General features: G+C 35.9%; 2 protein-coding genes across 7 annotated transcripts in view; one reads left to right on the top strand and one right to left on the bottom strand.

Moving 5' to 3' along the window:
- LOC134853844 (trichohyalin-like) overlaps positions 1-7,205 on the top strand; it is a 48,882-nt gene extending 41,677 nt beyond the window's left edge. For all 6 annotated transcript variants that reach the window (XM_063869780.1, XM_063869779.1, XM_063869783.1 and 3 more), the window contains 2 exons: positions 190-3,835; positions 6,313-7,205. In XM_063869780.1, coding sequence (XP_063725850.1) covers positions 190-3,835; positions 6,313-7,049 — 4,383 coding nt within the window. In that variant the 3' untranslated portion in view covers positions 7,050-7,205. The remainder of the gene's footprint in view (positions 1-189; positions 3,836-6,312) is intronic.
- LOC134854559 (zinc finger protein 749-like) overlaps positions 1-13,727 on the bottom strand; it is a 354,798-nt gene that overhangs the window by 332,492 nt on the left and 8,579 nt on the right. The window lies entirely within an intron of this gene.

The raw sequence follows: 13,727 nt of genomic DNA, 5'->3' as shown, positions 1-13,727 counted from the left end.
CAAAGGGTTTGAGAAGCTTACCTATTTTGGGGAGTATTTTCCGTGTTGATATCTTTTTAGGGTATTCAGATGTCACGACCTTACCTCTATATAAGGCGGTAAGGGCGCCTGAAAGTTTTGTTTTTATGCAGTTAAAAGATAGTGTTACTGTCAAATTCAACAATTCTAATAAACGAAAAAAATTTCCAGGTGTCCATTCGCGAAGAAGATTTCACAGAGGAACGAGATAGAGCAAACCGCATCAAGAGTGAACACGAAAATGAGAAACAAGACTGGCTGCTGAAAGAAGAAAAATTGAAGACCGCAATCCAACAACTGCTGGAAAAAGCGAAAGAGAAGGAAAAAGATGGAGCAAACCGTATCAAGAAGGAAACAGACAATGAAAAACAGGACTGGCTACTGAAAGAAGAAAATTTGAAAACTACAATCCAACAACTGGAAAAGGCGACAGAGAACGAAAAGGAGGAAGCAAACCATATCAAGAACAAGCAAGAACAGGAGAAACGGGACTGGCTGTTCAAAGAAGAAAAGTTGAAGACCGCAATCCAGCAACTGGAAAAGGCAACCCAGGATGAAAAAGAGAGAGTGAATCGTATCAAGTACAAACAGGACGAGGAGAAACAGGACTGGTTGATGAGAGAAGAAAAGTTGAAGATCGCAATCCAAAAACTGGAAAAAGCGATAGAGGATGAAAAAGAAAGAGCAAACCGTATCAAGAATGACCAGGACCAGGAGAAACAAGACTGGCTGCTCAACGAAGAAAAGTTGCAGACCGCAATTCAAAACTTGATGGAAAAAGCGAAGGAGAAGGAAAACGATGGAGCAAATTGTATCAAGAAGGAACAAGAACAGGAGAAACAGATCTGGCTGCTCAAAGAAGAAAAATTGAAGAATGCAATCCAACAACTGGAAAAGGCATCAGAGGACGAAAAGGAGAAAGCAAACCGTATCAAGGACAAACAAGATCAAGAGAAACATGACTGGCAGCTTAAAGAAGAAAAATTGAAGAATGCAATCCAACAACTGAAAAAGGCAACAGAGGACGAAAAGGAGAAAGCAAACCGTATCAGGGACAAACAAGAACAAGAGAATCATGGCTGGCAGCTCAAAGAAGAAAAATTGATGAATGCAATCCAACAACTGGAAAAGGCAACAGAGGACGAAAAGGAGAAAGCAAACCGTATCAAGGACAAACAAGATCAAGAGAAACATGACTGGCAGCTTAAAGAAGAAAAATTGAAGAATGCAATCGAACAAGTGGAGAAGGCAGCAGAGGAAGAAAAGGAGAAAGCAAACCACATCAAGAACGAACAAGAACAACAGAAACAAGTCTGGATGCTCAAAGAAGAAAAATTGAAGAATGCAATCCAACAACTGGAAAAGGCAACAGAGGACAAAAAGGAGGAAGCAAACCGTATCAAGGACAATCAAGAACAAGAGAATCATGACTGGCAGCTCAAAGAAGAAAAATTGAAGAATGCAATCCAACAACTGGAGAAGGCAACAGAGGACGAAAAGGAGAAAGCAAACCGTATCAGGGACAAGCAAGAACAAGAGAATCATGACTGGCAGCTCAAAGAAGAAAAATTGATGAATGCAATCCAACAACTGGAAAAGGCAAGAGAGGACGAAAAGGAGAAAGCAAACCGTATCAGGGACAAGCAAGAACAAGAGAATCATGACTGGCAGCTCAAAGAAGAAAAATTGATGAATGCAATCCAACAACTGGAAAAGGCAAGAGAGGACGAAAAGGAGAAAGCAAACCGTATCAGGGACAAACAAGAACAAGAGAATCATGACTGGCAGCTCAAAGAAGAAAAAATGAAGAATGCAATCCAACAACTGGAAAAGGCAACAGAGGACAAAAAGGAGGAAGCAAACCGTATCAAGGACAATCAAGAACAAGAGAATCATGACTGGCAGCTCAAAGAAGAAAAATTGAAGAATGCAATCCAACAACTGGAGAAGGCAACAGAGGACGAAAAGGAGAAAGCAAACCGTATCAGGGACAAGCAAGAACAAGAGAATCATGACTGGCAGCTCAAAGAAGAAAAATTGATGAATGCAATCCAACAACTGGAAAAGGCAAGAGAGGACGAAAAGGAGAAAGCAAACCGTATCAGGGACAAGCAAGAACAAGAGAATCATGACTGGCAGCTCAAAGAAGAAAAATTGATGAATGCAATCCAACAACTGGAAAAGGCAAGAGAGGACGAAAAGGAGAAAGCAAACCGTATCAGGGACAAACAAGAACAAGAGAATCATGACTGGCAGCTCAAAGAAGAAAAAATGAAGAATGCAATCCAACAACTGGAAAAGGCAACAGAGGACGAAAAGGAGAAAACAAGCCGTATCAGGGACAAACAAGAACAAGAGAAACATGACTGGCAGCTCAAAGAAGAAAAATTGAAGAATGCAATCCAACAACTGGAGAAGGCAACAGAGGACGAAAAGGAGAAAGCAAACCGTATCAGGGACAAACAAGAACAAGAGAATCATGACTGGCAGCTCAAAGAAGAAAAATTGATGAATGCAATCCAACAACTGGAAAAGACAACAGAGGACGAGGACGAAAAGGAGAAAGCATACCGTATCAGGGACAAACAAGAACAAGAGAATCATGACTGGCAGCTCAAAGAAGAAAAATTGAAAAATGCAATCCAACAACTGGAAAAGGCAACAGAGGACAAAAAGGAGGAAGCAAACCGTATCAAGGACAATCAAGAACAAGAGAAACATGACTGGCAGCTCAAAGAAGAAAAATTGGTGAATGCAATCCAACAACTAGAAAAGGCAACAGCGGACGAAAAGGAGAAAGCAAACCGTATCAGGGACAAACAAGAACAAGAGAATCATGACTGGCAGCTCAAAGAAGAAAAATTGATGAATGCAATCCAACAACTGAAAAAGGCAACAGAGGACGAAAAGGAGAAAGCAAACCGTATCAGGGACAAACAAGAACAAGAGAATCATGGCTGGCAGCTCAAAGAAGAAAAATTGATGAATGCAATCCAACAACTGGAAAAGGCAACAGAGGACGAAAAGGAGAAAGCAAACCATATCAGGGACAAACAAGAACAAGCGAATCATGACTGGCAGCTCAAAGAAGAAAAAATGAAGAATGCAATCCAACAACTGGAGAAGGCAAAAGAGGACGAAGAGGAGAAAACAAGCCGTATCAGTGACAAACAAGAACAAGAGAAACATGACTGGCAGCTCAAAGAAGAAAAATTGAAGAATGCAATCCAACAACTGGAGAAGGCAACAGAGGACGAAAAGGAGAAAGCAAACCGTATCAGAGACAAACAAGAACAAGAGAATCATGACTGGCAGCTCAAAGAAGAAAAATTGACGAATGCAATCCATCAACTGGAAAAGGCAACAGAGGACGAAAAGGAGAAAGCAAACCGTATCAGGGCCAAACAAGAACAAGAGAATCATGACTGGCAGCTCAAAGAAGAAAAATTGAAGAATGCAATCCCACCACTGGAGAAGGCAACAGAAGACGAAAAGGAGAAAGATAGGGCGAACGGTATCGAGAAAAAACAAGTCCAGGAGCAAAAAAACTTGCTGTTGAAAGAAGAAAAAGGGGAGACCGCAATGCAACAACTAGAAAAGACAGAGGTGGAAGACAGTTGTGCTCTGGAAAGAAGCGCAAGCACTAGACACAGACAGACCAGTGGATTTGCTGCCGAAGGCGCAGCTAGACAACAAAATGCAGCACTGATTGAAAATATTTCCGGTGGAGGAAGATCTTTTTGCGAGAGAGAAAGTTACGGCGGTGATTTGAACAGAATTGATGCATTTGGAGGCGCAGCAAGTGCAGAGGTTTCAGGTTTAAATCATCTTTTCAATTGTTTTTCCTAATAATCCAAAAAAGGCCATAATTTTTTCTCAGTTAGTGTCTCTTGTCGATCAAAGAAACGTTTTGTCGCAAGGTTCTAGCAAGCTAACAACCCCTATAAGTCATTAATATGAAGTTCTTTTAACCGCCAGAACCAAAATTGCCGGTCGAAGAAAATAGCTAATCACACAATTTCTATGTTTGAGAAAATGCTGATCATACAATCTTCATACAATTCCATAAGTATAATAAACTACATGAAAGGTCTGTGATTAGTTTTTTTTTCATATATGGAAGTTCTATGATTAGCTTTTTTCCTAAAGCAAAAGTTTAATTTTCTTTAAAAAAATTAACACAAATTTTTTTGATTGAAATTCGTTTTGTGCTGGGAAAAATTTCAAAAAAAATTCGGGGCGTTTTCAAAAGAAAAAAATTCGGGGCATTTTCAAAACTGCACTATATAAAATCTTTAGTTTTGGAATCGAAAAATTGTATTCTTAGGTTTTTCTTTTATCGAAATTGTATGATTAGCATTCCTTCTGCCCAAAATTTTTTCTTTTTTGTTTATGACGGCACACCAACTTTTATTCGAAAACAAAAAAAAATTTAAAATTCGATCACACTTTTCTAAAATTTTTCATGTATGATTTTTTATGACAAGCAATTTCTTCATAGAATTAGTTCATAAAATTGTATGATTAGTTTTTTGTCTATGGAGGTCAACCCGGGGTGTCGCAGAGCTCGCGGTTCAAAATTGTTTTTGGTCTTTTGTATCATAAATTTGATCAAAAATGTCAACTAGCTCAATATAGTTTAAATGCAGCGTTCAAGTAGATATAAGATACAAGCAAAAAACTTTTTAGTATCAGTCGTTTCCCGCAGTGAGTTTTCATGGATAATATTCGATTATATTCGATTTTCATGGCCAAAAATTTTGGCTTTATAAGCGATTGTAATTACACTTTGGAAACACGCAATCGATTATAGTTCTTTTTAGAGCAAAAAAAAAGATTCTCCATTCAAAATCTAATACAATGGATTGTAATGGATTATAATCTCTTGAATTTTTTTCCAAAGTTTCTGCAAAATTGCAGCTTTTTCTGCATTACTCACAGCCGAATCAATTTCTTAACCTACTCAGATTTAGTTAACTTTTGCAAAACCATGTTTCTGCACCTACCCTCAGGACCCGTCCCCACCGACCCATCCCAACCTACGCCAACCCGCTGCTCTCACCTCCACCTAAAACCAACTTACCCCCTTCCCATTACTTACCTTCATCTAGCCCCCCCCCCGCCCACCTACCTCCCCCTACCTCTCCGTCACCTCACCTACCCAACCCAACCTACCCCCCCCTCCCCCGCACCAAGCGTAGGTATTTTTGACGTTTTAAACGGTAAACGTAAGTATGGGGTAAGTGGTGGTAAGTGAAGAAACTAGGAAAGAATGGTGGTTAGTGTTAATTAGGGGGAGGGGAGACAAGTAGAAAAACAATACAAATTTTTGCTTCAGTCAAATGTAAAACACAATTTAGCGATTGCAATGTTCAAGTTTTAAATATTTGATTTTAAGGTTTTAGAACATCTTGGCTTTTACTCAAAAATTTTTTTTATTATTCATTATATTCGATTATATTGGATTAAATTGATTTCGTTTCTATTTGTTTTATAATTGCTTATTAACCTATTATAGTCAATTATTTTAGAATTTTATGGAGACACCATAAAAATCCATTATAATCAATTACTATCCATGGAAAATCATTGAGGGTTGCATACGCTAGGTGATTGGCCCCAAAGGTAGTGTGTATGTATGAGAAAGGATATTTTTTTGTTCTACAAACTCTTATAGGCTGTCGCTCAAAGTTAACTTTTCTCAGCAAAAATGATATTTTTTAGGATTTTGCTAAAACAATTGTTTTAGCAAGATCGTTCGTCAGATAATTTGAAGGAAGGTTATCTTGCAAGATCTTTAAAAGTGATGATTCGTCTCTCATAGAATCCCGCTGTTACAATAAGTCTTCCTTGATCGACTAGGTTTATGTTGAGCCACATTAGTTTATAGTGATTGCACCCAAAATCTGATTTAAATCTTAAATTCGGAAATCCGCTTTTTTCTCATTTTAAAAAATTAAGCGTTTTTGTGCTGAAGAGTCTAACTGAAGTTAACAAAGTATCTGATTTATAAGTTAACCGCAAGTTCTCGGAAATTGTTTAACAGGTCAAAAGTAATTGCATACTTGGAGGTTAAACAGCGGCTGCTTCTTTCCATTAGTCGAAAAAATGAACGAACAAATGCTGCTCAATTAGCTTATGTTATACTACGTCTTTTACATTTTAAAAGTTTTATTTTAAGATGATTTTCTTAGTCATCCAATGGAAATTTCCAATGGAAATGACCAACATACGGTTTTTAGGACATAAACGCAATCTATAAAACTCGGCGACCTTTTTGATGCTAATTTACAGAAGTTGATTCTGCGTCCAATGAGGATCTGCAAAAAAGAGCGATGAGCGATGGGTTCGAACGAGAGAAAATAAGTCTGCCAATCAAACAACCCACAATCAATGCCCCAAAGCAGGCATCCAGAATCAGTGCCATCACAAATGCATTGTTCAAATCGGACCTGCCGAGCGAAAAGCCTGTGGTGGATTTCCCAAATAAAAAAGAAACAAAAAATGAAAGATTTGAGAAAGAAAGTGAAGATAAGAAAAGTACATATGAAAGAGGCGAACAAAACACTACGCTTGAGAAAAAGAGTTGTAGTTCGAGTGAATTGTGCCAGAATTCAACTGCGGATACTAGCTGGCAGATGAAAACGGAGGATGAAAAATTGGGAGTTAAGCAGATTCTGGAGAAATTCAGATCCAATGTTACGCCAGAAAACAGCCACAGTGAAAACAACAAAATGAGGAGCACTGCGGAACCAAAAGATATGAAAGATGCGACAAAAATAAATACAATTACCTTAACAAAAACTACACCAATCGGTTGTTTGGATAAGAAAGAACAAAGCAGAGCCGAGTGTGAGTTTCCGAGTACAAGTACCGAGTTTCCTTCAGGTAAAAACGTAACAGATTCTCAGAAGGGGTCAGAAGATGAGTTAATGGTCCAGGATTTGGGCGGTCAAAAACGAAAAGTGAAAACTGCGATACAATTGATGGCAGAAAAATATGAAAAGCAAATCTCTTATAAAATCAATTAAATATACTCACTCTTAGTCAATGACTCAAATTTGATGAATAATTCACTGTAACATTATGATATCTGCAGTTGCTCTGAATCACATGAGCGAAACTTTGAGCTCTTTTGCATGCAAAATATCTGATGAAAATTATGTTGGGTGATATAATTGGTTCAAAAATCTACCATTAAAATTATTTTTTCTGCCACTGTCAAATGAGAGAAAAGGACTGCAGCCTAAAGTGAAATTTTCCATGCAAAATGTGTAAGCTTGACGACTTGTATAATATCAAAATAGTTACCAAAATTCACTGTTCCGAGTCTCGACGAAATACGTAACATTAAAACTTGAAGTGTTTTTTTTATCCGTCAAGTTTCGACTCTCGAACCCTTTTTATGACAATTTTTTTGACCATCCAAAGAATTTTTTTGTCTGGAGCTCAAATTCAAAAAGTATTTCGCCTATGATGAATTTTCAATAAGTTACAATGGTTTGAATTTGGGACTACTTTGACGACAATAAGTCAAATTTGGATAATAAACGTGCAATATATTTCATTCTACTTAAGTGTAGAAAGAAATTATTCAACTTATAATCGATTAAAACCGCTTGTTTTTAAGATGATAATTTAATCAATTTTATGAACATTTTAATCGATTATTTGTTTTCAACGAAAAATCGTCGGGTACCACAAATAAAAATCGGACTGGGGTGAGTGATATATCATTTTAAAGAACGACATTAAAATTTTGAAAATTTTGTCACAAAGTCGACAAAAAACCGGTTTGATTTTTTAGATTTTTGGTCTAATCTCGAGCTAAAAAGGTGACCGTGTAGCATATTCAACTTAGTTTACTCGAATAAAGTTAGTTTTTGGAGTTTTTTAGCGCAGTTTTGGGAATTTAAAACTTGAAAATTCAAACATTTCTGCAAAAAAAAGTTTGAAAAAATTTTTGAAATTTTTTTCAATTTTTTTTTCGTTTCTAGTAATTTTTCTTCAAAAACTGTTTTTAAATTGACCTGTTGTATTATGACTTTAGAGTATGCCTAAGTTCTGTTTTTTTTCCTTCAAGTCTTCCTATCACGACACGCAGAAAAAAAACGACCCCAACTTGAAAAAAAAAATTTGTTTTTTAAGACTGTGGTCGGAACATTCTGGGCTACTTGTTATCAATTGAAATGGGCTTTTACTTAAAATTTAATTTCAAGTGATTAAAATAAATTTTATTAGATCATGATTCGTTTTTGAAAAGAAAATGTCGAAAAACAAAATGTCAATTCTCACATGTCAATATGTTAATAACAGAAAAACGCATCATTTTGGCTAGACACTGCATGCAGGGGCTGATTTAGGAGGTAGGGGTGGTGGGGGTGCGGACATTTCTTTCCATTCAGGTATTTGACCACCTGCCGACCCAAAGGGTCCACCTTTTGTACTACTATGAGATATCCATTTTTGACGATGGACCTTTCAAATTTTCTAAAGGCGCATTCGGCGACAATATATGCTAATTTTGAGGGGCGAGCGCGCGCCGAAAAAAATGCAACTTTTTGGTCAAAATTTTCCAAAAAGTGCCTAAAAACGCCCTTTTTAGCCTGGTTTTTTTTTCAAAGTTTTGCCTGCGGCGCAGAAAACTTGGCCAAAATAGGGACAAAACAGTGCTTCGGGAGAGCTTGAAAAATCAATTTGATCGACCTAATAAAAGTCGACAAAACTTTCAAAAATGTTTTGAAAATCCGCCCCCTTTGGAAATTCTAGATCCACCACTGCTTGCATGTACTTAGCATGAGTCTTAATTAACTATGACCGCTCCCAGTTAGAAAAATTTGATAACTCGTTACGAGTAAATGTCTTTAATCCACCCGGAAAATAGATGTATCCAACGCCCCTCCCCCAGTCTACAGTATCTCACCAAAAAGACTCATACAGGCATTTTTCTTAAATTGTCAACGAAATATTATTAATCTCATTTAGGAATTGAACAAAAATGTGAGGCCCGTACTTTTTAAGGTGAAAAGTATTCAAATTTTTGTGCGTTTTTGCGGGATTTATTCAGTTAGTTCAGAAACATGGCTAAACGCAACACGTTGACTTTAGAAACGAAGTTTAAAATTGTTGACTTACAACAACAAGGTTCGACTTTCGGAAAATACGCTGAAAGTAAACCGACAAACTGCGTACAGTGTTTACGAAGCTTATCTTAAAGATCCTACCTTCTCTGGGTTTTCTAGATGTGGGAGAAAATCAAAAATTAGAGGAAAAGAAGAAAGACTTTTGGTCAGAAATATAAGGAAAGGAGACAAAAAATATCTATTAAGTTACTACAGTCGGATTATAACTGCTTCAGTACGAAAACCATCTCAGCAACTACGGTCGAACGTATTTTGAAAAAAAAAAAATTGGAGCAGATCCGCAGCTCTGAAACTAAACTTTGGCAAGAAGAACAGTGCTTTACGGAAGAAGAACTGCCGTTTTTGGGGTACAAGTCCAAGTTTTATGCAGTCTGTTTTTTTCTCAGACGAAGTCCGATTTGCCCTGAACACAGACGGCCGTATTCGAGTTTGGTGTCAACGTGGTGAGCGTTACAAGCCACAGTGTACTGTTTTGAAGATTTCTTCCCGTTTTTCTGTTATGTTTTGGGGGTTCATTACACCTGATGGTAGTTTTGGATTAGTAAAATGTGCACTGCCAGACAACGCTAAAGCTTATAGGGATGTGCTTGACCAAAAGTTGTAAAAGGATTATGCTAAATTTGGCTGGAAGCTCATGGAAGACAATTGCCCTGTTCATAGAGCAGAAATCATAAGAGATTATTTAGCCGAAAATTATATTCAGACCGTCGAATGGCCCCCATACAGCCCTGATCTAAATATCATAGAGAATTTGTGGGCGTTGATGAAGAAACGAATGACTAGAATGACCCTAACCAAGGAAAAATTTGAAGAAAGCATCAAAAACGCTAGAAAATCCACCTCTTTTGATTTTGTCAAAAACTGTATAAATCTATCCATACGAGAGAAATTTAAGTTATGAAGTCGAAAGGTGCTGCTGTTGGTTTTTAGTTCACTTCTCGGTAAAATAAATTGGATTTTTTCCGTCAAGTTGCAGTTTTTTTTTTTAAAAAAACCTGAAACTTAGGTCTGTATGAGTCTTTTTGGCAATATAGTGTAGTTGTCAGTCCAATTAAGGGGTAGCAGAACCTTTTTGGAAGAATTAGTTTGAATTAAACGGTCGAAACTTGCAGTATTAACAAAAAATGGTTTTTACGAAAAAAAATTGAATTTTGTTTTAAAATTGAAGTCTACTCTTTTATACAAAATCGCGATTAATTGTCAAATTGACGGAAGCGTTGAATCATGCATCCCAGAAAGATTTTAGAAAGTTTTTTTTTCGTTTGAGAAATTCGTTTTCTTTTTATCCTCTTCGACTCATGATTAGACCTTGTTCGACTCTATTGACCCTGTTTGACTCATGATTCGACCCTGTTCGACCCTTGATTCGACTATAGTGTTCGTTCGACTGTCTTAGTTTGCGACGAAAATTGGAGTCCGTTTGACTGTGACGGTCGAATCATGAGTCGAGCACCTCAGCCTGGGTACAACCAAGATTTTGTATAACAAAGTGTAAATCGAGATGAAATGGATCAGTTGTTAAAGGATCATGGTTTCATACTAACGTGAAAGAGTAGAAAACAGGATAATAGTTTTCGTTTTCGTCAAACAAGATGAAAGTTTAAACGTTTAAATCACTTAGGATATCCACAATATAAATCTAAGAAACTATATTTGTTGCCTATAAATTGGGCAAGTGGCAGTGGTGAGAAAGGCGGAAGCGAGTAAAGGAGGTGTCTGAATAGTTGAGTGAAAAGAAAACTGAATATTTGGATCTCAGGTGCAGGAGGTTTTGAGCAGAAGAAAAAATACCTGCAAACACGGGTGTCAAGTCCAGGAGTGAGTAGGTGCGCACAACAGCTGAGATACTTATGAGATATAAATTGAAATATAATATTTAAAATATTCCAACTTTATAATTTTTTTACCTTACCTCCTAGTACTACAAGCGCCACTGAGTCGAAAATATGTAATTATTTGGTGAAAAACTGTTTTTGGACCGCAATTGGTTTTCTTGTATAGAAAACTTCCACAACAGTGTATTTCGATGATTGTTTTGACTCTGGTTGAAAAAAAAAATAAAACGGCTCGAAAAAAAAACAGCAAAAACATTTTTTCCGAAAACACTATTTTTTTTGGTTGTTTTTCAAAAAATCATCAAAAATCTTTTTCTAGGCAGGTTTCATCTTTTTGGCTATACTGAGCAACAGTCTGATATAAATAAAACTCGGTAATGATTTTAAATGAGCGAAAAATGATAATTTGAAGTTGAGAAAGTTGAGAAAGACCAGAACCTCAAATTAGTGCCAAAATTGTTTCACAATTATGCATATTTTTCATCCAAACTCATTGTAGGCATCATTTATGATTATTAAAAGTTTTGAATACCGGACCTACGAATATTAATAACTAGTACTTCAATGAGCTTTGAACGGTTATGATTTCGTATCGTAAGTCGAATAAAAGCAAATTGATTTTCGTCCAGCTGGAAAATCTAGTATCTGAAAATTTCTTTTTAAAATAAAAAATGGCAAGTGGGCTCATTTGAACTTTAAAACATTACCGCAGCTGCAAGTTTTTGAAAAAAAAACATATTTCGAATTTTAACACAATCAACAGAAAAGTCTAAAATATGGACGGCGCGGCGCTATAATGAAAAACGAGGTCGATCAAGTAAAATTTGAAATCATAGCAAAAGCAGTCCGTTATTCCTATTCTAACTACAAATCTAGAACTCAAGGTACTAAAAAAATTCAATTGTTTCAAACTGGTTTCTTGTTGAAGTAAAATTTTGATTAGCACCAAATTTATTAAAAATTTGGTTCAAATTAATCACGGCTATTTCATCGTTTTTATCACTCATTTAGGCCTGAAACCAATTTGCAGGTGATTTTTATTTGTTGGAGAGTTTTTAAATTACTCTTTCAGTTTGTTATGAAAAATAAAATAAAACTGGCTCTTTACTGGTTTAATGACTGGATGTGGAGGAAAAATTGCAAAAATGTCAATTTAAACAAATGAAACAAGTACAAGGCAGCCCAAAAATTGTCATTTGCAATTGTTTTGCTGTTAGTTTTGTTTTTTTTGTCATCTTGAGAATGTTCTAGCACTAAGCTCGGCAAAATTCGAAAATATGGAAGGCTCTGAGTAAAAGTTAGATAATCAACATCATTTCTCATCGATATATAATATCTCACTTAAAATTTTTTTTTAAATAATTTTTGCTCGATTTTTTTCTCTTGTTGTTCCAATCGAAACAGTTTAAACAAATTGTCCAGTACTGTTTTCAATTGACTCGAACACTGAATTATTTTTGGCATTTACTAAAACACTTTCAATTCAATCAAAAACACCTCGCAATTTTGTTTTTCTACTTTCTTCTTTTTTTTCACTGTCTTTACAGAAAGATACGCTACTAAACAATTAATCAATGTGTATTAAATTTTAAGAGAAAAAATAAAATTGTGAAAGCAAGGGAAAAAACCCATTTGCAAGCTCAGCTTTTTTGCCTTTTTCTCAAATGAAAAAAAAAGTGTTAAGGTGTTTTTTCAGTGTTAGTTGAACGACGCAACCTAATTTGAAAATTTGAGCACTAAAAAGTTTATTTTTGAACAGCAAAACAACTTGAATTTACATTAAAAACACCTAAAAATAAGTTTTTTTGTTTTTCGACAATCTTTTTTCATTTGATTGAAAATAGCTTGATTTTTCACTTTCCTTAATTGATTTTTGAATAAAACAGTGTGCACTACCTGTATTAAGTTTTCTGGTCTTTTCATTCATTTTGAACGCCTAGTTGTTCAGAACTTCATAATTGAATGTGTATGAAAACTGTTCCTAAAACTCACTTTTTCTGAAAAAAAAGCAAAAACTTTTTTACATGTGCTTGTAAGAAGGACTAACAAAACTTACTTTGAAAATTTAATTCAAAAATCAAACTAAGCAAAAGTCAAGAACTAATTAAAGTTTCGTTCTTCACAGTACTACTAGCACTGTAGTCACAAAAAGGAAAAATGTCAAGTCGAAAAAAGCTGCTCCTTCAGACTTTAGGAGCCTAAAATATTGAAGGTGCTTCAAGTAAAAAAAAAATGGAAGGCACATCGGTAGACAATTCGAACAAATGAAAGCTCTTCCATGTTTTTGACCCCGCCGCCACCCCTACTACTGCTATTACCTTTATCTTTGCGTAGGGAACTAGCAATAAATATGAAATAAATAGATATTGTTTCTTCTATCTCGATATTTTTGGCCTTGAACGTTATGACTTTCTCAACTCTGGATTTTCAGTATAATAAAAAACCTAAATTTATAGTTTCAAATAACTTTTCAATCACATAAGATTAACGCAATTCATTCTAATAAAAGACCCATTTTATAAACAATACTTTTCAATAAATTTTTTCATGTTTTTAGAAGTTTTTATAAATAAAAGTTCCCGTAGTCTAGGTGCTCGCTTTATGTTTCGACCGTCTCGACCAAAAATCGCTATCTTTCGACCATCTTGTGCAAAATTTTGTATATTTAGAACGTGCTCGTCCGAAACAAATGTCCTCGACCCAATCAAGGTTTGTTTCCAAGGCGCTCGCC

Source organism: Symsagittifera roscoffensis, chromosome 9, assembly GCF_963678635.1.
Source record: "Symsagittifera roscoffensis chromosome 9, txSymRosc1.1, whole genome shotgun sequence".
NCBI classification, from domain to species: Eukaryota; Metazoa; Xenacoelomorpha; order Acoela; family Convolutidae; genus Symsagittifera; species Symsagittifera roscoffensis.
This window is presented reverse-complemented; position numbering and strand designations above follow the sequence as displayed.